The 24465-nt window shown below is 41.4% G+C and overlaps 1 protein-coding gene across 1 annotated transcript in view; it reads left to right on the top strand.

The window, feature by feature from the left end:
• RNF121 (ring finger protein 121) overlaps positions 1 to 24465 on the top strand; it is a 125744-nt gene that overhangs the window by 36603 nt on the left and 64676 nt on the right. Inside the window, exons 4-6 of the mRNA XM_053708793.1 lie at positions 1977 to 2131; positions 19548 to 19655; positions 19813 to 19933. Coding sequence (XP_053564768.1) covers positions 1977 to 2131; positions 19548 to 19655; positions 19813 to 19933 — 384 coding nt within the window. The remainder of the gene's footprint in view (positions 1 to 1976; positions 2132 to 19547; positions 19656 to 19812; positions 19934 to 24465) is intronic.

Genomic DNA, 24465 nt, shown 5'->3' with positions numbered 1-24465 from the left:
CCCATATTACATGTTTCTTTTTCCTTAGGATAGCCTTATGCATGTACCAGGCATGTTTTAATTCATTTACAGTCTTTGTGTTTACCACCTCAAATGGAGGTTTATTCCATGAATCCACCAACCTTTCTGTAAAAAAAATGCTTCCACAACACATGTTGTGCGTGCTTTTAAAATTTTTACCTACAGGCTACTAAAGATTTTTGCCAGTCTTCTGCCCTGTTTGTTTCTCAGGAAAGTGTAAGGGTCAGAAGCTAACTTCTACTTCTCTTTTCCTCTGGTTGAGAAGTATGATTCGTTTTGCTCATGAGACTGCCGGACAGAGAATTACGGCTCATTCCACTAGGGCTGTCTCCTCTTCTTGGGCTTTCAAAAATGAAGCTTCTGTGGAACAGATTTGCAAGGCGGAAACATGGTCGTCTCTGCATACTTTTTCCAAATTTGATACTTTTGCCTTGGGAGAAAGGTTCTTCAAGTGGTGGTGCCTTCTGTTTAGGTCTGCCTGTCTTATTCTCCCTCCCTGTTCATTCCGTGTCCTCTAGCTTGAGTATTGGTTCCCACTAGTAACAATGTGGATTATCCATGTCTTAGGAAAGAAAATAATAAAATGTATGCTTACCTGATACATTTCTTTCTTTCCGGAGATGGAGAGTCCACAACCCCACCCTTCAGATTAGACAGTATTTTTTTTATTATTATTACTTAACCTCAGGCACCTCTACACCTTTTGTGTTATCATCTTTTTCCATTTCCCTTCGGTTGAATGACTGGGGGTTATGGGTAAGGGAAATTACACTTAACAGCTTTGCTGGGGTGCTCTTTGCCTCCTCCTGCTGGCCAGGAGTGAATATCCCACTAGTAATTGGAATGACGTTGTGGACTCTCCTTGTCCAGAAAGAAAAAAATTTATCAGGTAAGCATTTTTACATGAACTGGGAGTTCTGAAGATAAAGTCTGTGATCCGCTTAGAATCTAACTACATCAGGGATGTGGAATTCCTATAGCCCGATGCCCGGGACATGCAGTTTTGTGTCCCGGACATGTGGTTTCTTATTGCAGGCAAGCAGACAGCAGCATGGCTAATGCTGTTTTTTTTTTTTGTTTGTTTGTTTTTTTTTTGTTTTTTTTTTCCCCTTTTTATAGCACACAGCCGTTTCAGCGCATGTCTCACGTCTCAGCTGTTACTATGGGAGGCTCAGCTTGGTCTCTGCTTTAGTACTGCCATACGTTTAATGACAACTAATGCAGCAAATGATGCAGGCACATGGCAACATGGCATTTAAATTATAAAGTTTGCCATGTCCCTGCATAGGTTACACACACACATCTAAAAAAAATATTTTTTTTTTTTATTTAACCTAGCCTTTCACGGTTTGCAAAGCTTACTCCTGAATTTAAGAAGTTAAAGGAACAGTCTACTCCAGAATTTTATTGTTTAAAAAGATAGATAATCCCTTTATTACTCATTCCACAGATTTACATAACCAACACAGTTATATCATCTAGTCTAGTGTAATCAAGCATTTCAATGCATATAAATAGCCTCATGAGGTTGTCTCCATTAAGTTTAGGGTTTTTTTTTTTTTTTTTTTTTTTTTTTTTATAAAGTAAGCTACAATTCTCATTTGGAAATCTGTTTAATCTCACTACCTACTTGCATTTGTTGATTAAGTATTGTTAGGTCTGTCTCCTTATCAATAAAAACCTTATTTAAATTGTTTTGATTTAAATTATTTTGCAAATCAGTACAAGTAGATTGTCACGAGGGACAAGTAGATTGGGCTCCCGCTTTAGTCCCTTGGACAAGTAGTTGTTTTGTTTTTTTAAATTTCCACACCCCTGCTACATATACACCAGACCGCTCCCCTCTTTGTTCTGGTTTTTCAGAACCTTACATTAGCCTTTTCCTCCCCAGGTGCACAGCACTGGACCTTTCGTGCAGAGTGTGCAGCCTGTAAAACCGTTTTCTCTTACCTCAGATGGTGACCCTGTTCCAGATGTGGATCGTACCCGTGTACTTCACAGTCAAGCTCCACTGGTGGAGATTCCTCATCATCTGGATCCTTTTCTCCATTGTCACCGCATTTATCACCTATAGAGCGACCCGAAAACCCTTAGAACAGACGACGCCCAGGTGAGATTTACGTGCGCACACAGGAGCTGCGACCTTCACTATTAACTGCAGGTTGTGTACAGATGTATCTCTTGTTGTCTGGTAATTTTTATATTGTGATGAATATTTAAATTTTAGGATTTATGATGCTTTCTGTTTAGAGGATTCTTATGATTATACGACTTTTACAGTTTCTGCATTTACAGCCTACTATGTTCAGCTGAATACAGTGCTTCAGTTACTGCTTCTTTAAATTATTTGCCATTAAATTTTACTGCAGTTCATGATGGTACAGAGACTCGGGGATCCAACTAACTTTATTTTCATATCTGTTTGTTATGCTTGTGTGCAAGTGTCATTTAAAGACTTAACTGTAAAACACCAGTTACAGTCCTGCATCTATGGGCTCAAAGGCACAGTCTACTCAAGAATTGTTATTGTATAAAAGATAGATAATCCCTTTATTACCCATTCCCATGGTTATATTAATACACTTTTTACCTCTGATTAACTTGTATCTAAGTCTCTGCAGACTGCCCCTTATCTCAGTTCTTTTGTCAAATTTACATTTAAGCCAAACAATGCGGACTCATAAATAACTCCATGGGTGTGAGCACGTTATCTATGGCTAACATGAACTAGCACTGTCTAACTGTGAAAAACTTAAATTTTACTGATAAGAGGCAAACTTCTAGGGCTTAGAAATTATGAGCCTACCTAGGTTTAGCATTCAACAAAGAATATTAGGAGAACAAAGTAAATTGGAAAGTTGTTGAAAAGCTCATGCCTTATCTGAATCCTGAAAGTTTCATTTTTGACTTGATTGTCCCTTTAATGCACAGGTCAAGATTTGTATTGTTTAGTTGTGAAATTACTTGTATCCTTTAAGTCATTTCACTTATTCAGGGCTTTGTTTTAATTCCTAAGAAAGGCAAACCACAATGTGCACGACCTGTCAGTTCCTTAAAAGGGAGCACTGACAGATGACACCACAACTGCATGTGTAATACCTAAACCAGGTCTTAACCAATCCAGTCCCTGGAGAGAAATATATCAAAATAAATTTCTGGCTCCTATATACTAAACAAATGTGTTAAGCACTGGTCCAAACATCTTTATCGTTGATTCCATTTAAAGGGAAAAGAAAGTAAAATTTTATAGACAGACCATGCACTTTACTTTTTATTATAAAATTTAACTTTTTTCTGTTATCCTTTGTTGAAAAGCATACCTAGGTAGGCTCAGGAGACGCAATGCACTAATGGGAGCTAGCTGCTGATTGGTGGCTCTTGTCATTGGCTCACCAGATTTGTTCAGCTACCTTCCAGTAGTGCATTAAAGCTCTGGGGCTAACATTAACCATGTGTTTAACCCTTAGAAATATTTACAAGCAATAATGCAATAATAATGTTATAACACAAGTGTCTTTTTGTCCCTTTTTAAATAGCAAAACTGACAAACTTAGACACCAGATTCATTTCTCGAACATTGGTGTGTCCGGTCCACAGCGTCATCCTTACTTGTGGGATATTCTCTTCCCCAACAGGAAATGGCAAAGAGTCCCAGCAAAGCTGGTCACATGATCCCTCCTAGGCTCCGCCCACCCCAGTCATTCTCTTTGCCGTTGCACAGGCAACATCTCCACGGAGATGGTTAAGAGTTTTTTGGTGTTTGTTATTTTAAAATAGTGCTGGTATGTACTATTTACTCTGAAACAGAAAAGGATGAAGATTTCTGTTTGTAAGAGGAAGATGATTTTAGCAGACAGTAACTAAAATCGATTGCTGTTTCCACACAGGACTGTTGAGATGAAGTAACTTCAGTTGGGGGAAACAGTTAGCAGACTTTTCTGCTTAAGGTATGACTAGCCATATTTCTAACAAGACCATGTAATGCTGGAAGGCTGTCATTTCCCCTCATGGGGACCGGTAAGCCATTTTCTTAGTTAAACATAAAAGAATAAAGGGCTTCAAAAAGGGCTTAAAAACTGGTAGACATTTTTCTGGGCTAAAACGATTGCTTTACTAGGCATATTATGCAGATTCTAACTAATTATTGGTATTATAATCTTGGGGAACGTTTAGAAAAACGGCAGGCACTGTGTTGGACACCTTTTTCAGATGGGGGCCTTTCTAGTTATAGACAGAGCCTCATTTTCGCGCCATTAATGCGCAGTTGTTTTTGGAGAGCAAGGCATGCAGATGCATGTGTCAGGAGCTAAGAATCACTGAAAAAGCTTATAGAAGGCGTCTTGTGGTATCGTATTCCCCTCTGGGCTTGGTTGGGTCTCAGCAAAGCATATAGCTGGGACTGTATAGGGGTTAAATGTAAAAACGGCTTAATTTAAGGGTTAAAGCTCTGAAATTTGGTGTGCAATACTTTTAATGCTTTAAGACACTGTGGTGAAATTTTGGTGAATTTTGAACAATTCCTTCATACTTTTTCACATATTCAGTAATAAAGTGTTTTCAGTTTGAAATTTAAAGTGACAGTAACGGTTTTATTTTAAAACGTTTTTTGTGCTTTGTTGACAAGTTTAAGCCTGTTTAACATGTCTGTACCATCAGATAAGCTATGTTCTATATGTATGAAAGCCAATGTGTCTCCCCATTTAAATTTATGTGATAATTGTGCCATAGTGTCCAAACAAAGTAAGGACAGTAATGCCACAGATGATATTGCCCAAGATGATTCCTCAAATGAAGGGAGTAAACATACTACATCATCCCCTACTGTGTCTACACCAGTTATGCCCACACAGGAGGCCCCTAGTACATCTAGTGCGCCAATACTTATTACCATGCAACAATTAACGGCTGTAATGGATAACTCCATAGCAAATCTTTTATCCAAAATGCCTACTTATCAGAGAAAGCGCGATTGCTCTGTTTTAAACACTGAAGAGCAAGAGGACGCTGATGATAACTGTTCTGACATACCCTCACACCAATCTCAAGGGGGCATGAGGGAGGTTTTGTCTGATGGAGAAATTTCAGATTCAGGAAAAATTTCTCATCAAGCTGAACCGGATGTTGTGACATTTAAATTTAAATTAGAACATCTCCGCGCACTGCTTAAGGAGGTGTTATCTACTCTGGATGATTGTGACAATTTGGTCATTCCAGAGAAATTATGTAAGATGGACAAGTTCCTAGAGGTTCCGGTGCCCCCCGACGCTTTTCCTATACCCAAGCGGGTGGCGGACATAGTAAATAAAGAGTGGGAAAGGCCCGGCATACCTTTTGTTCCCCCCCCTATATTTAAGAAATTATTTCCTATAGTCGACCCCAGAAAGGACTTATGGCAGACAGTCCCCAAGGTCGAGGGGGCGGTTTCTACTCTAAACAAACGCACTACTATTCCTATCGAAGATAGTTGTGCTTTCAAAGATCCTATGGATAAGAAATTAGAGGGTTTGCTTAAAAAGATTTTTGTACAGCAAGGTTACCTTCTACAACCAATTTCATGCATTGTTCCTGTCACTACGGCAGCGTGTTTCTGGTTCGAGGAACTAGAAAAATCGCTCAGTAAAGAATCTTCGTATGAGGAGGTTATGGACAGAGTTCAAGCACTTAAATTGGCTAACTCTTTTTTGTTTTAGATGCCGCTTTGCAATTAGCTAGATTAGCGGCGAAAAATTCAGGGTTTGCTATCGTGGCGCGCAGAGCGCTTTGGCTAAAGTCTTGGTCAGCGGATGTGTCTTCCAAGACAAAATTGCTTAACATTCCTTTCAAAGGTAAAACATTATTTGGACCTGATTTGAAAGAGATTATTTCAGACATCACTGGTGGAAAGGGCCACGCCCTCCCACAGGATAGGTCTTTTAAGGCTAAAAATAAGCCTAATTTTCGTCCCTTTCGCAGAAACGGACCAGTCTCTAATTCTGTATCCTCTAAGCAAGAGGGTAATACTTCACAACCCAAACCAGCCTGGAAACCAATGCAAGGCTGGAACAAGGGTAAGCAGGCCAAGAAGCCTATCACTGCTACCAAAACAGCATGAAGGGATAGCCCCCGATCCGGGACCGGATCTAGTGGGGGGCAGACTTTCTCTCTTTGCTCAGGCTTGGGCAAGAGATGTTCAGGATCCTTGGGCGCTAGAAATAGTTTCTCAAGGTTATCTCCTGGAATTCAAGGAACTACCCCCAAGGGGAAGGTTCCACAGGTCTCAATTATCTTCAAACCAAATAAAGAGACAGGCATTCTTACATTGTGTAGAAGACCTGTTAAAGATGGGAGTGATACATCCAATTCCAATAAGAGAACAAGGAATGGGGTTTTTATTCCAATCTGTTCATAGTTCCCAAAAAAGAGGGAACATTCAGACCAATTTTGGATCTAAAGATCCTAAACAAATTTCTCAGGGTACCATCGTTCAAAATGGAAACTATTCGTACGATCCTACCTACTATCCAGGAAAATCAATTTATGACTACCGTGGATTTAAAGGATGCGTACCTACATATTCCTATCCACAAGGAACATCATCAGTTCCTAAGGTTCGCTTTTCTGGACAAGCATTACCAGTTTGTGGCACTTCCATTCGGATTAGCCACTGCTCCAAGGATTTTCACAAAGGTACTAGGGTCTCTTCTAGCGGTTCTAAGACCAAGGGGCATTGCAGTAGTACCTTACTTGGACGACATCCTGATTCAAGCGTCGTCCCTGTCAAAAGCAAAGGCTCATACGGACATCGTCCTAGCCTTTCTCAGATCTCACGGATGGAAGGTGAACAAAGAAAAAAGTTCTCTGTCCCCGTCAACAAGAGTTCCCTTCTTGGGAACAATAATAGATTCCTTAGAAATGAGGATTTTTCTGACAGAGGTCAGAAAATCAAAACTTCTAAGCTCTTGTCAAGTACTTCATTCTGTTCCTCGTCCTTCCATAGCGCAGTGCATGGAAGTAATTGGATTGATGGTTGCAACAATGGACATAGTTCCTTTTGCACGAATTCATCTAAGACCATTACAACTGTGCATGCTCAGACAGTGGAATGGGGATTATACAGACTTGTCTCCGACGATTCAAGTAGATCAAAAGACCAGAGATTCACTCCGTTGGTGGCTGACCCTGGACAATCTGTCACAGGGAATGAGCTTCCGCAGACCAGAGTGGGTCATTGTCACGACCGACGCCAGCCTAGTGGGCTGGGGCGCGGTCTGGGAATCCCTGTAAGCTCAGGGTCTATGGTCTCGGGAAGAGTCTCTTCTCCCGATAAACATTCTGGAACTGAAAGCGATATTCAATGCTCTCAGAGCTTGGCCTCAACTAGCAAAGGCCAAATTCATAAGTTTTCAGTCAGACAACATGACGACCGTTGCATATATCAATCATCAGGGGGGAACAAGGAGTTCCCTGGCGATGAAAGAAGTGACCAAGATAATTCAATGGGCGGAGGATCACTCCTGCCACTTGTCTGCGATCCACATCCCAGGAGTGGAAAATTGGGAAGCGGATTTTCTGAGTCGTCAGACATTCCATCCGGGGGAGTGGGAACTCCATCCGGAAATCTTTGCCCAAATAATTCAATTATGGGGCATTCCAGACATGGATCTGATGGCGTCTTGTCAGAACTTCAAGGTTCCTTGCTACGGGTCCAGATCCAGGGATCCCAAGGCGACCCTAGTAGATGCACTAGTAGCACCTTGGACCTTCAACCTAGCTTATGTATTCCCACCGTTTCCTCTCATCCCCAGGCTGGTAGCCAGGATCAATCAGGAGAGGGCCTCGGTGATCTTGATAGCTCCTGCGTGGCCACGCAGGACTTGGTATGCAGACCTGGTGAATATGTCATCGGCTCCACCATGGAAGCTACCTTTGAGACAGGACCTTCTTGTTCAGGGTCCATTCGAACATCCGAATCTGGTTTCCCTCCAACTGACGGCTTGGAGATTGAACGCTTGATTTTATCAAAGCGTGGGTTTTCAGATTCTGTAATAGATACTCTGATTCAGGCTAGAAAGCCTGTAACTAGAAAAATTTACCATAAAATATGGAAAAAATATATCTGTTGGTGTGAATCTAAAGGATTCCCATGGAACAAGATAAAAATTCCTAAGATTCTATCCTTTCTACAAGAAGGTTTGGAGAAAGGATTATCTACAAGTTCTCTGAAGGGACAGATCTCTGCTTTATCTGTTTTACTTCACAAAAGACTGGCAGCTGTGCCAGATGTTCAAGCATTTGTTCAGGCTCTGGTTAGGATCAAGCCTGTTTACAGACCTTTGACTCCTCCCTGGAGTCTAAATCTAGTTCTTCAAGGGATTCCGTTTGAACCCTTACATTCCGTAGATATTAAGTTATTATCTTGGAAAGTTTTGTTTTTGGTTGCAATTTCTTCTGCTAGAAGAGTTTCAGAGTTATCTGCTCTGCAGTGTTCTCCGCCCTATCTGGTGTTCCATGCAGATAAGGTGGTTTTGCGTACTAAGCCTGGTTTTCTTCCGAAAGTTGTTTCCAACAAAAATATTAACCAGGAGATAGTTGTACCTTCTTTGTGTCCGAATCCAGTTTCAAAGAAGGAACGTTTGTTACACAATTTGGACGTAGTCCGTGCTCTAAAATTCTATTTAGAGGCTACTAAAGATTTCAGACAAACATCTTCCTTGTTTGTTGTTTATTCTGGTAAAAGGAGAGGTCAAAAAGCGACTTCTACATCTCTTTCCTTTTGGGTAAAGAGCATTATCCGATTGGCTTATGAGACTGCGGGACGGCAGCCTCCTGAAAGAATCACAGCTCACTCCACTAGGGCTGTGGCTTCCACATGGGCCTTCAAGAACGAGGCTTCTGTTGACCAGATATGTAAGGCAGCGACTTGGTCTTCACTGCACACTTTTGCCAAATTTTACAAATTTGATACTTTTGCTTCTTCGGAGGCTATTTTTGGGAGAAAGGTTTTGCAAGCTGTGGTGCCTTCCATTTAGGTGACCTGATTTGCTCCCTCCCTTCATCCGTGTCCTAAAGCTTTGGTATTGGTTCCCACAAGTAAGGATGACGCCGTGGACCGGACACACCAATGTTGGAGAAAACAGAATTTATGCTTACCTGATAAATTACTTTCTCCAACGGTGTGTCAGGTCCACGGCCCGCCCTGGTTTTTTAATCAGGTCTGATAAATTATTTTCTCTAACTACAGTCACCACGGTATCATATGGTTTCTCCTATATATATTTCCTCCTGTCCGTCGGTCGAATGACTGGGGTGGGCGGAGCCTAGGAGGGATCATGTGACCAGCTTTGCTGGGACTCTTTGCCATTTCCTGTTGGGGAAGAGAATATCCCACAAGTAAGGATGACGCCGTGGACCGGACACACCGTTGGAGAAAGTAATTTATCAGGTAAGCATAAATTCTGTTTTTTCTGAGCTTACATAGTAATTCCTAAAGGCTTCATACAAAAAAGTGGACATTAAACACAAAATGTAAGTTAAAAAATATAAATAAATAGGAAAATGTAGCCGCTTCACGCCGGGCTTTAATGCTGAAGGATGGCATGGAATGTCCTTCCTTATTTGGCGCCCTGCACCCTCCTGATTTTAGGAAATGGGAAATCAGACTGTGGGGCGTGCCTAGCATCATAGGCAGTCCCCCATGATCCGATTCCGGCCTTGAAATCACGCAATCTCATAGACGATCGCGTGATTTTGTTTTTCCAACACAATCGGCTTAGGCATGAAGTATATTTTCATTGTTTATGTTGCTTATTGAACTTCCTCCCAGAGCTTAATCAACTTCCTCCCTCTACATACTATACTATGATTGTTTAGAGTAGTGCACAAACTCATTTACAGCTAGCCCTAATTCAGTGTTTCTCAAACATGGTCCTCAAGTACCCCCAACAGGCCAGGTTTTCATTATAGCTGAACCAGTGCACAGGTGAAATAATCGGCTGATCAGTAACCATGGTTACTAACCTGCTCTCACCCTTCATCTGACTGGAAAGATGCAACTTTTGTGCTAAGCTGTTCTAAGAAAGTGACCATTTAAATGCATTTAAAAATATATATTTGTTTCTTCTTAATTAATGATTATATATCTCATACAAACTAATATACAGGGACATTGTATTGTAATACCCCCCCCCCCCTTCAATGTGTTCCCAATGATCCATTTTACTTGTTAAAATAGTTCCTTTACCTTTTTATTTTGACATTTAAAATAGCTGTTTCTCCAACATAGGTGTGTCCGGTCCACGGCGTCATCCTTACTTGTGGGATATTCTCTTCCCCAACAGGAAATGGCAAAGAGCCCAGCAAAGCTGGTCACATGATCCCTCCTAGGCTCCGCCTACCCCAGTCATTCTCTTTGCCGTTGTACAGGCAACATCTCCACGGAGATGGCTTAGAGTTTTTTAGTGTTTAACTGTAGTTTTTATTATTCAATCAAGAGTTTGTTATTTTAAAATAGTGCTGGTATGTACTATTTACTCAGAAACAGAAAAGAGATGAAGATTTCTGTTTGTATGAGGAAAATGATTTTAGCACCGTAACTAAAATCCATGGCTGTTCCACACAGGACTGTTGAGAGCAATTAACTTCAGTTGGGGGAACAGTGTGCAGTCTCTTACTGCTTGAGGTATGACACATTCTAACAAGACGATGTAATGCTGGAAGCTGTCATTTTCCCTATGGGATCCGGTAAGCCATGTTTATTAAGATAGTAAATAAGGGCTTCACAAGGGCTTATTAAGACTGTAGACTTTTTCTGGGCTAAATCGATTCATTATTAACACATATTTAGCCTTGAGGAATCATTTATTCTGGGTATTTTGATATGATTATATCGGCAGGCACTGTTTTAGACACCTTATTCTTTAGGGGCTTTCCCTAATCATAGTCAGAGCCTCATTTTCGCGCCGGTATGGCGCACTTGTTTTTGAGGACAGCATGGCATGCAGCTGCATGTGTGTGGAGCTCTGATACATAGAAAAGTCTTTCTGAAGGCATCATTTGGTATCGTATTCCCCTTTGGGCTTGGTTGGGTCTCAGCAAAGCAGATTCCAGGGACTGTAAGGGGGTTAAATATAAAAACGGCTCCGGTTCCGTTATTTTAAGGGTTAAAGCTTCCAAATTTGGTGTGCAATACTTTTAAGGCTTTAAGACACTGTGGTGAAATTTTGGTGAATTTTGAACAATTCCTTCATACTTTTTCGCAATTGCAATAATAAAGTGTGTTTAGTTTAAAATTTAAAGTGACAGTAACGGTTTTATTTTAAAACGTTTTTTGTGCTTTGTTATCAAGTTTATGCCTGTTTAACATGTCTGAACTACCAGATAGATTGTGTTCTGACTGTGGGGAAACCAAGGTTCCTTCTCATTTAACTATATGTATTTTATGTCATAAAAAAAATTTAGTAAAAATGATGCCCAAGATGATTCCTCAAGTGAGGGGAGTAAGCATGGTACTGCATCATCCCCTCCTTCGTCTACACCAGTCTTGCCCATACAGGAGGCCCCTAGTACATCTAGTGCGCCAATACTCCTTACTATGCAACATTTAACGGCTGTAATGGATAATTCTATCAAAAACATTTTAGCCAATATGCCCACTTATCAGCGAAAGCGCGACTGCTCTGTTTTAGAAAATTCTGTAGAGCATGAGAACGCTGATGATATGGTTTCTGAAGGGCCCCTACACCAGTCTGAGGGGGCCAGGGAGGTTTTGTCTGAGGGAGAAATTTCAGATTCAGGAAACATTTCTCAACAAGCTGAACCTGATGTGATTACTTTTAAATTTAAGTTGGAACATCTCCGCGCTCTGCTTAAGGAGGTGTTATCCAATTTGGATGATTGTGATTATCTGGTCATTCCAGAACCACTATGTAAAATGGAAAAGTTCTTAGAGGCCCCGGGGCCCCCCGAAGCTTTTCCTATATCCAAGCGGGTGGCGTACATTGTTAGTAAAGAATGGGACAGGCCCGGTATACCTTTAGTACCTCCCCCCATATTTATAAAATTGTTTTCCTATAGTCGACCCCAGAAAGGACTGATGGCAGACAGTCCCCAAGGTCGAGGGGGCGGTTTCTACTCTACACAAGCGCGCCACTATACCCATAGAAGATAGTTGTGCTTTCCAAGATCCTATGGATAAAAAATTAGAAGGTCTGCTAAAGATGTTTGTTCAGCAAGGTTCCCTTCTACAACCAATTGCATGCATTGTCCCTGTCACTGCAGCCGCGTGTTTCTAGTTTGATGAGCTAGGAAAGGCGATTATTAGTAATTCTTCTTCTTATGAGGAGATTATGGACAGAATTCGTGCTCTTAAATTGGCTAATTCTTTCACCCTAGACGCCACCTTGCAATTGGCTAGGTTAGCGGCGAAAAAATTCTGGGTTTGCTATTGTGGCGCAGAGCGCTTTGGTTAAAATCTTGGGCAGCGGATGCGTCTTCCAAGAACAAATTGCTTGACATTCCTTTCAAGGGGAAAACACTCTTTGGCCCTGACTTGAAAGAGATTATCTCTGATATCACTGGGGGCAAGGGCCACGCCCTTCCTCAGGATAGGTCTTTTCAAGACCAAAAATAAACCTAAGTTTCGTCCCTTTCGCAGAAACGGATCAGCCCCAAGGGCTACGTCCTCTAAGCAGGAAGGTAATACTTCTCAAGCCAATCCAGCCTGGAGACCTATGCAAGGCTGGAGCAAAGGAAAGCAGGCCAGGAAACCTGCCACTGCTACCAAGACAGCATGAAATGCGGGCCCCCGATCCGGGACCGGATCTGGTGGGGGGCAGACTCTCTCTCTTCGCTCAGGCTTGGGAAAGAGATGTTCTGGATCCTTGGGCGCTAGAAATAGTCTCCCAAGGTTATTCTCTGGAGTTCAAGGGGCTTCCTCCAAGGGGGAGGTTCCACAGGTCTCAGTTGTCTTCAGACCACATAAGAAGACAGGCATTCTTACATTGGGTAGAAGACCTGCTAAAAATGGGAGTGATTCATCCTGTTCCATTAGGAGAACAAGGGATGGGGTTCTACTCCAATCTGTTCATAGTTCCCAAAAAAGAGGGAACGTTCAGACCAATCTTAGATCTCAAGATCTTGAACAAGTTTCTCAAGGTTCCATCGTTCAAGATGGAAACCATTCGAACACTTCTTCCTTCCTTCCATCCAGGAAGGTCAATTCATGACCAAGGTGGATTTCAAGGATGCGTATCTACATATTCCTATCCACAAGGAACATCATCGGTTCCTAAGGTTTGCATTCCTGGACAAGCATTTCCAGTTCGTGGCATTTTCTTTCGGATTAGCCACTGCTCCTAGGATTTTCTCATAGGTACTAGGGTCCCTTCTGGCGGTGCTAAGACCAAGGGGCATTGCTGTAGTACCTTACTTGGACGACATTCTGATTCGAGCGTCGTCCCTTCCTCAGGTAAAGGCTCACACGGACATTGTCCTGGCCTTTCTCAGATCTCACGGATGGAAAGTGAACGTGGAAAAGAGTTCTCTATCTCCGTCAACGAGGGTTCCCTTCTTGGGAACTATAATAGACTCCTTAGAAATGAGGATTTTTCTGACAGAAGCCAGAAAAACAAAACTTCTAGACTCTTGTCGGATACTTCATTCCGTTCCTCTTCCTTCCATAGCGCAGTGCATGGAAGTGATAGGTTTGATGGTAGCGGCAATGGACATAGTTCCTTTTGTGCGCATTCATCTAAGACCATTACAACTGTTCATGCTCAGTCAGTGGAATGGGGACTATTCAGACTTGTCTCCGAAGATACAAGTAAATCAGAGGACCAGAGACTCATTCCGTTGGTGGCTGTCCCTGGACAACCTGTCACAAGGGATGACCTTCCGCAGACCAGAGTGGGTCATTGTCACGACCGACGCCAGTCTGATGGGCTGGGGCGCGGTCTGGGGATCCCTGAAAGCTCAGGGTCTTTGGTCTCGGGTAGAATCTCTTCTACCGATAAATATTCTGGAACTGAGAGCGATATTCAATGCTCTCAAAGCTTGGCCTCAGCTAGCGAGGGCCAAGTTCATACATCAACCATCAGGGGGGAACAAGGAGTTCCCTAGCGATGGAAGAAGTGACCAAAATCATTCTATGGGCGGAGTCTCACTCCTGCCACCTGTCTGCTATCCACATCCCAGGAGTGGAAAATTGGGAAGCGGATTTTCTGAGTCGTCAGACATTGCATCCGGGGGAGTGGGAACTCCATCCGGAAATCTTTGCCCAAGTCACTCAACCGTGGGGCATTCCAGACATGGATCTGATGGCCTCTCGTCAGAACTTCAGAGTTCCTTACTACGGGTACAGATCCAGGGATCCCAAGGCGGCTCTAGTGGATGCACTAGTAGCACCTTGGACCTTCAAACTAGCTTATGTGTTCCCGCCGTTTCCTCTCATCCCCAGGCTGGTAGCCAGGATCAATCAGGAGAGGGCGTCGGTGATTTTGATAGCTCCTGCGTGGCCACGCAGGACTTGGTATGCAGATCTGGTGAATATGTCATCGGCTCCACCATGGAAGCTACCTTTGAGAGACCTTCTTGTTCTAGGTCCGTTCGACCCACTCCAGCTGACTGCTTGGAGATTGAACGCTTGATCTTATCAAAGCGAGGGTTCTCAGATTCTGTTATTAATACTCTTGTTCAGGCCTGAAAGCCTGTAACCAGAAAAATTACCACATAATTTGGTATATCTGTTGGTGTGAATCTGCAGGATTCCCTTGGGACAAGGTTAAGATTCCTAAGAGTCTATCCTTCCTTCGAGAAGGATTGGAAAAAGGATTATCTGCAAGTTCCTTGATGGGACAGATTTCTGCCTTGTCTGTGTTACTTCACAAAAAGCTGGCAGCTGTGCCAGATGTTCTAGCCTTTGTTCAGGCTCTGGTTAGAATCAAGCCTGTTTACAAAATTTTGACTCCTCCTTGGAGTCTCAACCTAGTTCTTTCAGTTCTTCAGGGGGTTCCGTTTGAACCCTTACATTCCGTTGATATTAAGTTATTATCTTGGAAAGTTTTGTTTTTGGTTGCAATTTCTTCTGCTAGAAGAGTTTCAGAATTATCTGCTCTGCAGTGTTCTTCTCCTTATCTGGTGTTCCATGCAGATAAGGTGGTTTTGCGTACTAAACCTGGTTTTCTTCCAAAAGTTGTTTCTAACAAAAACATTAACCAGGAGATAGTTGTGCCTTCTTTGTGTCCTAATCCAGTTTCAAAGAAGGAACGTTTGTTGCACAACTTGGATGTAGTTCGTGCTCTCAAATTTTACTTAGCAGCTACTAAGGATTTCAGACAAACTTTGTCTTTGTTTGTTGTTTATTCTGGTAAACGGAGAGGTCAAAAAGCAACTTCTACCTCTCTCTCCTTCTGGATTAAAAGCATTATCCGATTGGCTTATGAGACTGCCGGACGGCAGCCTCCTGAAAGAATCACAGCTCACTCCACTAGGGCTGTGGCTTCCACATGGGCCTTCAAGAACGAGGCTTCTGTTGATCAGATATGTAAGGCAGCGACTTGGTCTTCACTGCACACTTTTTCTAAATTTTACAAATTTGATACTTTTGCTTCTTCTGAGGCTATTTTTGGGAGAAAGGTTTTGCAAGCCGTGGTGCCTTCCATTTAGGTGACCTGATTTGCTCCCTCCCTTCATCCGTGTCCTAAAGCTTTGGTATTGGTTCCCACAAGTAAGGATGACGCCGTGGACCGGACACACCTATGTTGGAGAAAACAGAATTTATGTTTACCTGATAAATTACTTTCTCCAACGGTGTGTCCGGTCCACGGCCCGCCCTGGTTTTTTTAATCAGGTCTGATAATTTATTTTCTTTAACTACAGTCACCACGGTAACGTATGGTTTCTCCTATGCAAATATTCCTCCTTAACGTCGGTCGAATGACTGGGGTAGGCGGAGCCTAGGAGGGATCATGTGACCAGCTTTGCTGGGCTCTTTGCCATTTCCTGTTGGGGAAGAGAATATCCCACAAGTAAGGATGACGCCGTGGACCGGACACACCGTTGGAGAAAGTAATTTATCAGGTAAACATAAATTCTGTTTTTTGCATGTTGAAAACACATTCGTCACTGAAATGTCATTACTGTGCTATTGGTTGTAGGAAAGCTATATAAAAAGAGGCAGCAAAAATCAACCTCTCCGTGTACGCTGCCTAATAATGTACCTTCATGTCTGAGAGTAATTTTACAATGAATAATGCAACTTTATTTTGTCAAATGAGCATATTTTTTTGTTTCTGTCCCCTAGAACAAATAACCATAGCTAACCAATCACAAACAAATACACAGATATAGCAGGAACTCTGGCTGCCCATGTGCAGCTAAAGGGATACCAATCACAAACAAATACACCGATATAGCAGGAACTCTGGCTGCCCATGTGCAGCTAAAGGGATACCAATCACAAACAAATACACAGATATAGCAGGAACTCTGGCTGCCCATGTGCAGCTAAAGGGATACCAATCACAAACAAATACACAGATATAGCAGGAACTCTGGCTGCCCATGTGCAGCTAAAGGGATACCAATCACAAACAAATACACCGATATAGCAGGAACTCTGGCTGCCCATGTGCAGCTAAAGGGATACCAATCACAAACAAATACACAGATATAGCAGGAACTCTGGCTGCCCATGTGCAGCTAAAGGGATACCAATCACAAACAAATACACAGATATAGCAGGAACTCTCGCTGCCCATGTGCAGCTAAAGGGATACCAATCACAAACAAATACACAGATATAGCAGGAACTCTCACTGCCCATGTGCAGCTAAAGGGATACCAATCACAAACAAATACACAGATATAGCAGGAGCTCTGGATGCCCATGTGCAGCTAAAGGGATACCAATCACAAACAAATACACCGATATAGCAGGAGCTCTGGCTGCCCATGTGCAGCTAAAGGGATACCAATCACAAACAAATACACCGATATAGCAGGAACTCTGGCTGCCCATGTGCAGCTAAAGGGATACCAATCACAAACAAATACACCGATATAGCAGGAACTCTCACTGCCCATGTGCAGCTAAAGGGATACCAATCACAAACAAATACACCGATATAGCAGGAACTCTGGCTGCCCATGTGCAGCTAAAGGGATACCAATCACAAACAAATACACCGATATAGCAGGAACTCTGGCTGCCCATGTGCAGCTAAAGGGATACCAATCACAAACAAATACACCGATATAGCAGGAACTCTGGCTGCCCATGTGCAGCTAAAGGGATACCAATCACAAACAAATACACAGATATAGCAGGAACTCTCGCTGCCCATGTGCAGCTAAAGGGATACCAATCACAAACAAATACACAGATATAGCAGGAACTCTCGCTGCCCATGTGCAGCTAAAGGGATACCAATCACAAACAAATACACCGATATAGCAGGAACTCTGGCTGCCCATGTGCAGCTAAAGGGATACCAATCACAAACAAATACACCGATATAGCAGGAACTCTGGCTGCCCATGTGCAGCTAAAGGGATACCAATCACAAACAAATACACAGATATAGCAGGAACTCTCACTGCCCATGTGCAGCTAAAGGGATATGAAACCCAGAAGTTTTCTTTTGTGACTCAGACAGAACAGACCATTTTTAATAACGTTTCCAATTTACTTCTATTATGAAATTTGCTTTGTTCCTATGATATTCTGTGTTGAAGAGATACCTAGGTAGCATCTGGAGCACTACATGGTAGGAAATGGTGCTGCCATCTAGTGCTCTTGCAAAACTGCTGCCATATAGTGCTCCAGAAATGGGCCGGCTCCTAAGCATCCGGTCCTGCTTTTCAACAAATGATACCAAGAGAACAAAGACAAATTGCGACAAGAAATAAATTAGAAAGTTGATTTAAAATCGTATGCTCTATCTGAATCGTGAAATAAAAATGTTGGGTTTCAAATCCCTTTAAGGAAAGAGACTGTTGTAGCCAGGTTGTTTAGCATTGATTCAGCTTAGTTAATTATTGCAATTTTTAGAATATCAGGTATTTAAACAGACAAATATTCATTTTTCACACCTTAACTACCTTGTATGCTTACTGCTATTTTAAAGAATACTTTTCCTATCATGATTGTTGATGCAAAACTGATAATCCACCTTAAAAAAGCAAATGAGTTCGGAGAATGTGAGGCAGGAGGGGTGTAATCAAAATCTCAGATAAATTAGCTAAAAGTATTAACCCAAGCCTCCCTGGGAGAAAGTGTAACAAGTACAGGTGGCCTTCGTTTTACAACGGTTCAATTTACACCGTTTCAGAATAACAACCTTTTTTTTCCAGTCATGTGACTGCTATTGAAAAGCATTGAGAAGCAGTGCATTTATTAAAATAGCCAGTAGGTTGAGCTGTCCGCTTGTGTTGCAGCAAAGCCAAGAAAGCTGAAATTAATCAGTTTAACCAGACCTGAGCTATCGAGCAGATTTCAAAGGAACAAGATCTTCCTGTCTATAAATCAATCCAGATTGGAATGCATAGAAAGAACTGTTTGCAGAAAAATGCAAGTGAAGTCTGTGTTGTGTGATTATTTTATTAGGTTTATAATGCTGTTTAGCAAATGTTTTTGTTCATTTAAATTTGTTTAATTATATATTCTGCATTGTGTGGTTATTTTATTAGGTTTATAATGCTGTTTAGCATTTAAAGTCTTCATTTCAAAGCTTTGAAAATAATGTATTAGGTGTTACTTATGACAATTTTGAGAGGGGCCTGGAACCTATCTCCCTCACTTCCCATTGACTTAAATTATAAACTGGGTTTCAATTTACAACGGTTTCAATTTACAACCATTCGTTCTGGAACCTAACCCCGGCGTAAACTGAGGGCTATCTGTACTCGGCTCTTTTTTTCTCTACTCGGCTATATGTAAAACTAAGAGGGAGGTGGGAGGGATTTTAAGCTCTGATATTGGTTCTTGACCACCTCCTAGTGGCGCGAAATATATCCCATATGTTATGGAGGACTGTAGACCATTAGCGTTCTGAAAGAAAATAATTTACCAGGTAAGCATAAATTTTGTTTTACCTTATGTTTGACTTTTTCTGTTGGTTGTAATTTATATTCTTGCTCAGATTAGTAGTAATAAAAATTAGTTTTTGGTAATATGATTGTATGTGTCTGCACATTTTACAAGTATTCCCCATCGTGCATTCTCTTCTCCTCCCCCCCCCCCCCCCCCACATAAGTAAAAATCTAAATCATGAAAAAAAATGTTGTTTCATAAGTGCAGAAATTGTATTTATGGCAGCTGAAAACATTTTGTTTTGTCTGTTTGATAATGGGAATTATTTATTCCGTGTGTCGTCATTTATTCCTTTTGTTAAAAATATTGTGAAAGTGCTTCCTTTTTATCCTGTTTACATATAGCAAATCTTCAAATGATGTAGATTTAAAAATATTCAAAATCAGTTAATTTTTTTTAGTTTTCAGCGTTTCCTGGCCTAGCTGAAGCGCCATTTCATCTCACGTATCTGTGTCCGCAGGTTGGTTTACAAATGGTTTCTCCTGCTGTACAAGCTGAGCTACGCTACTGGGATTGTGGGATATGTGGCGGTGATGTTCACGCTCTTCGGTCTGAATTTATTGTTCAGGTGCGTCTGAATTCTTGTTTCAGTATGTTTTGTGCCTGTAAGGCTTTGCAAGCTTATCTGGCTGTGTAGAAACCCAAGGGTTAAGTTGTTACATGAGGTTTGCGCAACACAACAGGATCTTCATTTATAAACATCATTTGTTTCTCTTTATTCACAGAATAAAGCCAGAAGATGCCATGGACTTTGGCATCTCTCTTCTCTTCTATGGTCTTTATTATGGCGTTCTTGGCCGGGACTTTGCAGAGATGTGTGCGGATTACATGGCATCAACAATAGGGGTAAGAGAATCATTGTATTACAATGTGTTATGCCTGAGCTTGGGTAGACTTTATGGGCACAAGCTTCTTGCTCGGTTGTACAGTGAGTACCAGTTTGTGCGTCAGGATAACATGGTCTTTTGTCTGTGTTGGCAAATCTGAGAGCAATTATAAATGACAAAAAAGGACTTCACAGGGTTCTATAACCTGCTTCTCTCTTAACCTTTGTATATGTGGGGGCTTTTTTTTTTTAGAGATAATGTTTCAGGACTTACCAGTGTATTTTGCATTATATTTGCAATCTCTCTGCATATTGATTGTGTTTCCTACTGATACTGATGATCTGCTATGTGACAATTACATCCTAAATATCCTGTCATTAAGCTTTATGTACACTAGGTGGCACCAGAGAGTGTTGGATAACTTCACATTACTATATACTAAGCTTTCCTTTCCTTGTGTTTATGTAAACTTTACAAAAATAACTTGTATTAACATTTTCTCTCCTGGTTAGTACCTATTCCCCTATAGGAGTACCTCATATTTATCCATCAGTAAGCCTTGCTGACAAAGCAGTGAATCATGAAGTATTTTGTTTACTTACTAATTAGTTTTTTTATTTAGTAACAGATATTCCTCTTGCCTTTATAGAATGAGTGCACGATTGTCTGCACTGGATCATTTGTTTTATGATGCTGCCACTAAAGGGACATAAAACCCAAACTCTTTCTTTCATGATTCAGGTAGAACATAACATTTTAAACAACTTTACAATTTACTTTTATTATCACATTTCCTTTGGGTTTTTTTTTTGTTATCCTTTGTTGAAAATCAGGAAGGTAAGGTCATGTAGTGCTCTAGAGATGTGCACACTATCCATCTAGATATCTCTTCAACAAAGAAAAACAAGAGAACAAAGCAAATTTGATAGTAGACGTAAGTTAGAAACTTTTCTATCTGAATCATGAAAGAAAAAATATGGGTTTCAAAGCTCAGCACACTGGATCCCAAACTAAAGTCTGTTTAGTCATGCAGTCCTTCGCTTAGGCAGTAGAGGGAGACATTTTCAGTAGAATTTTTTTTTTTTTTTTTTTTTTCAAAATGCATTACAGTTTCGTTCCTTTACCTAATAAAGCTTCATTTTTGTGTCCCTGTCATCTAATACAGCTCCATGTAGAAAGCTCCTTTATTTAATTCATTCAATCGCCGTTTTTACCTTGTACAGCAGCCCACGGAAAAAAAAATATTCTGCTAAGAGGTGACTTTTTCACCTCTTAGCTAATAGCCGTGCGGTAAATCCAGCTTGGGGCCCATGGGAGCCGGATTTACCGTACGGCTATTGGCTAAGAGGTGAAAACGTCACCTCTTAGCCAAAAAAATATTTTTCCGTGGGCTCCTGTTCAAGGTAAAAACGGCAATCGATTGAATCAAATAAAGGAGCTTTCTACATGAAGTAGGATTTACTTTCACTTTAAAATAACAGATATATACTTAGAGGTTGAAGGACAAAAAAAGGCAAAAGGGCTAAAGACTATACATCAGTAAAAGGACACATCCTTGCAAATTTATTTATAGAGTACATATAATCAGCAATATCAAGGGATCTGCTAAAAATTGTGCAAACAGGTAATAGTGACATCAATTCATATAACCAATGCCATCAATCTAGGGCTAGGTGTAAATAACAAGCTCGGCACTATATCATGCAAAGCATATTCCCAAATCACATGAGTTTATATAAACAATCCAAATTATGACTCCTATTTTATTTCTGGGTTGCACATACGACAGGAGTAGTTGTAAACTTAAAAAGAAACTTGGTGTCCTAAAAAAGTGAAAAGTAAAATGTGTGTAGACGTCCTTTAGGCTAAGGGCATAACCATAAAACACAATACCATGTGCAGGAGCTCATTGGAGTAAAGCAGCTGGTGCTGTGCACAGACCAACTAATTGCAAAGCAACTAATCGATTATGCCGATTAGTTGTTGCAGCTCACGTTCTGTGTAACAGAATCAGATTTAACAGATTTTCTTTCTAATGACACGGTGAGTCCACGGATCATCATAATTACTATTGGGAATATCACTCCTGACCAGCAGGAGGAGGCAAAGAGCACCACAGCAAAGCTGTTAAATAACACTCCCCTTACCCACAACCCCCAGTCATTCTCTTTGCTTGTATCAGTTACAAGGAAGGGGTAACGTTACCTGTCTGATTCTTCTATCAATAGTTTATTTTTTGAACAGTTCAGGTTTGTTCTGGGTTTTTTTCTGGAGTTTAGCTGTAGTCCACTTCAGTCTCTTCAGTCTCTTCAGTGGAGCAGTGGTGGCTTTTAAGCTTTTGGGAACTGGGAGGGTATAATCCCTTCTGTGCCTCCCAGGTTGTGAGTTGCCTTTTGGTAAAAAGACTATGTAGGTTTACTTAGTCTTTTTCTTTCTGTTTCCACAAGTCCATGTTGGGAAGGAAGCCTTTCAAACCTAGTGAGCTGCCTTACTGCCGGGCAGATTATCATGGAGGTAAGTGCTGTTTTTTATTTTTAAGAAGGTTCAGAAAATGTTGGCACTTATGGGGTTAATCTTTGGAGAACTTGTTTTATATGTGGGCAGTTTTTTATGGGGCACTGTGAGGACAGTCTTAAGTTTAGCAGACGATTTTTATTTTTTGTTTGGCTCTGTTTGGGAGTGTTTGTTTTTGTACTCCTTATTTGGCTCCTTTATTAGTTGGCACTTAGTTTGTGTGTTTCTGTGGTCAGCCTTAGTCTGCTGACAGTTCACTTGGCAATTTTTATTCCTCCTGGCGTCTGTCTGTAGTGATGTCGGCCGGGAGGTGTTTGCATACGCCCACGATGGGCGAGGCTTCTACAGCACGAGTTTTGCGCGCGTTTTGAGGAGGAAGTACTCTACTAGGTCTTCCTGTCGGCTCCGGTCATTCTGATGAAATGAATAGTTCTCAAGTGCGGTCAGTCTGGAGAGCGTGTGGTAACAGTGGGGGAGTCTGGATCATCTCTGCTACCTTACTTGTTGAGATGCATAGGTGCTGCAGGGTATTTTTATTGTATTTTTTTTCTGAGTTATATGTTTAACGTTGGTCTCTTAAGGGGACAGTAACGTTTTAATTTTTTATTTTTTTTTGCTGCTGCAGTTTTCTGACTTTTTGAATTTGCCTTTTTGTGTTAGGATGGATCAAGAGGGCTTGCAAGATGTTACTTGCTCTTTATGCCTTGATGCTAATGTGGAGCCACCTATCCCTTTCTGTTCCTCATGTATAGAGAGAACAGTTCAGTATAGGGATAGACTTTTTGATTCTGAGCCTTCATTTTCTAAGGAGAATGTTGTTCAGGAGTCTCCTGTAAAAGCTATACCGCAGCTTTCTCCCCAATCACCCCAGTCTCAATCCTCTTCTCATGCAGTGCCCTGCCTCTCGTATCAGGTTGGTTTTTCATTGCAGGATATGGCTACTCGCATAACCTCTGCTGTATCTGAGGCTTTCTCTTCTTTTCCTGTTTTGCAGGGGAAGCACAAAAGGAAGTTTAAAGGTTCTGACTCTGTTGGAGTTATGTCAAAAGTTTCTTCCCATAAGTCTGAGGAAGAAGATACTTCAGTAGCGTCTGAAGGTTAAATTTCAGATTCTGATAGTGTAATTCCTTCTGCTTATTCTGAGGTGGTTTCTTTCAGATTTAAGCTGGAGCACCTCCGTTTGTTACTTAGGGAGGTTTTAGCTACCTTGGATGACTGATTCAACAGTCATAGTTACTCCCAAGAAGGTTAGTAAGCTTAATAAGTTTTTTTATGTTCTCTCCGTGTCGGAAGTTTTTTCTGTTCCGGATTGGGTTTCAGAGATTATTTCTCGGGAATGGGAGAAGCCTAGAATTCCTTTTTCCCCTTCTCCTATTTTTAGGAAGATGTTTCCTATTGCGGATTCTATTAAGGAATCTTGGCAGATGGTTCCTAAGGTAGAGGGAGCTATTTCCACTTTGGCTAAGAGGACTACTATTCCTATTGAGGATAGTTGTTCTTTTAAAGATCCCATGGATAAGAAGTTGGAGGCTTTGCTTAAAAGGAGACTTCTCTGGAGGAAATCCAGGATAGAATTAAGGCTTTAAAAGTGGCCAATTCTTTTATTGCAGATGCTTCTTTACAGGTCATCAAGTTGGGAGCAGAGATTTCTGGCTTTGCTGTTCTGGCACGCAGGGCTTTATGGTTAAAGTCCTGGTCTGTGGATGTATCATCCAAATCTAAGCTTTTATCCATTCCTTACAAAGGGAAGACTTTGTTTGGGCCTGGTTTGGCTGAAATTGTTTTGGATATTATTGGTGGGAAGGGCATTCTCTTCCTCAGGATAAGAGAAATAAGCAGAAGGGTGGTCAGTAATTTTCGTTCCCTTCGTAACTTATCTGGTAAGTCTTCCTCCTCCAAACAGGATCAGTCCAAGCCTTCTTGGAGACACAATCAGTCCTGGAGCAAGGGGAAGCAATCTAAGAAGCCTGCCGCTGACTCAAAGTCAGCATGAGCGGTCTGCCCCCGATCCAGGAGTGGATTGTGTGGGGGGCAGGC

This window comes from Bombina bombina, chromosome 3 (genome assembly GCF_027579735.1).
Source record: "Bombina bombina isolate aBomBom1 chromosome 3, aBomBom1.pri, whole genome shotgun sequence".
Taxonomy (NCBI): Eukaryota; Metazoa; Chordata; class Amphibia; order Anura; family Bombinatoridae; genus Bombina; species Bombina bombina.
Note: the sequence above shows the minus strand (reverse complement) of the source record. Positions and strands in the feature narration are given on the sequence as shown.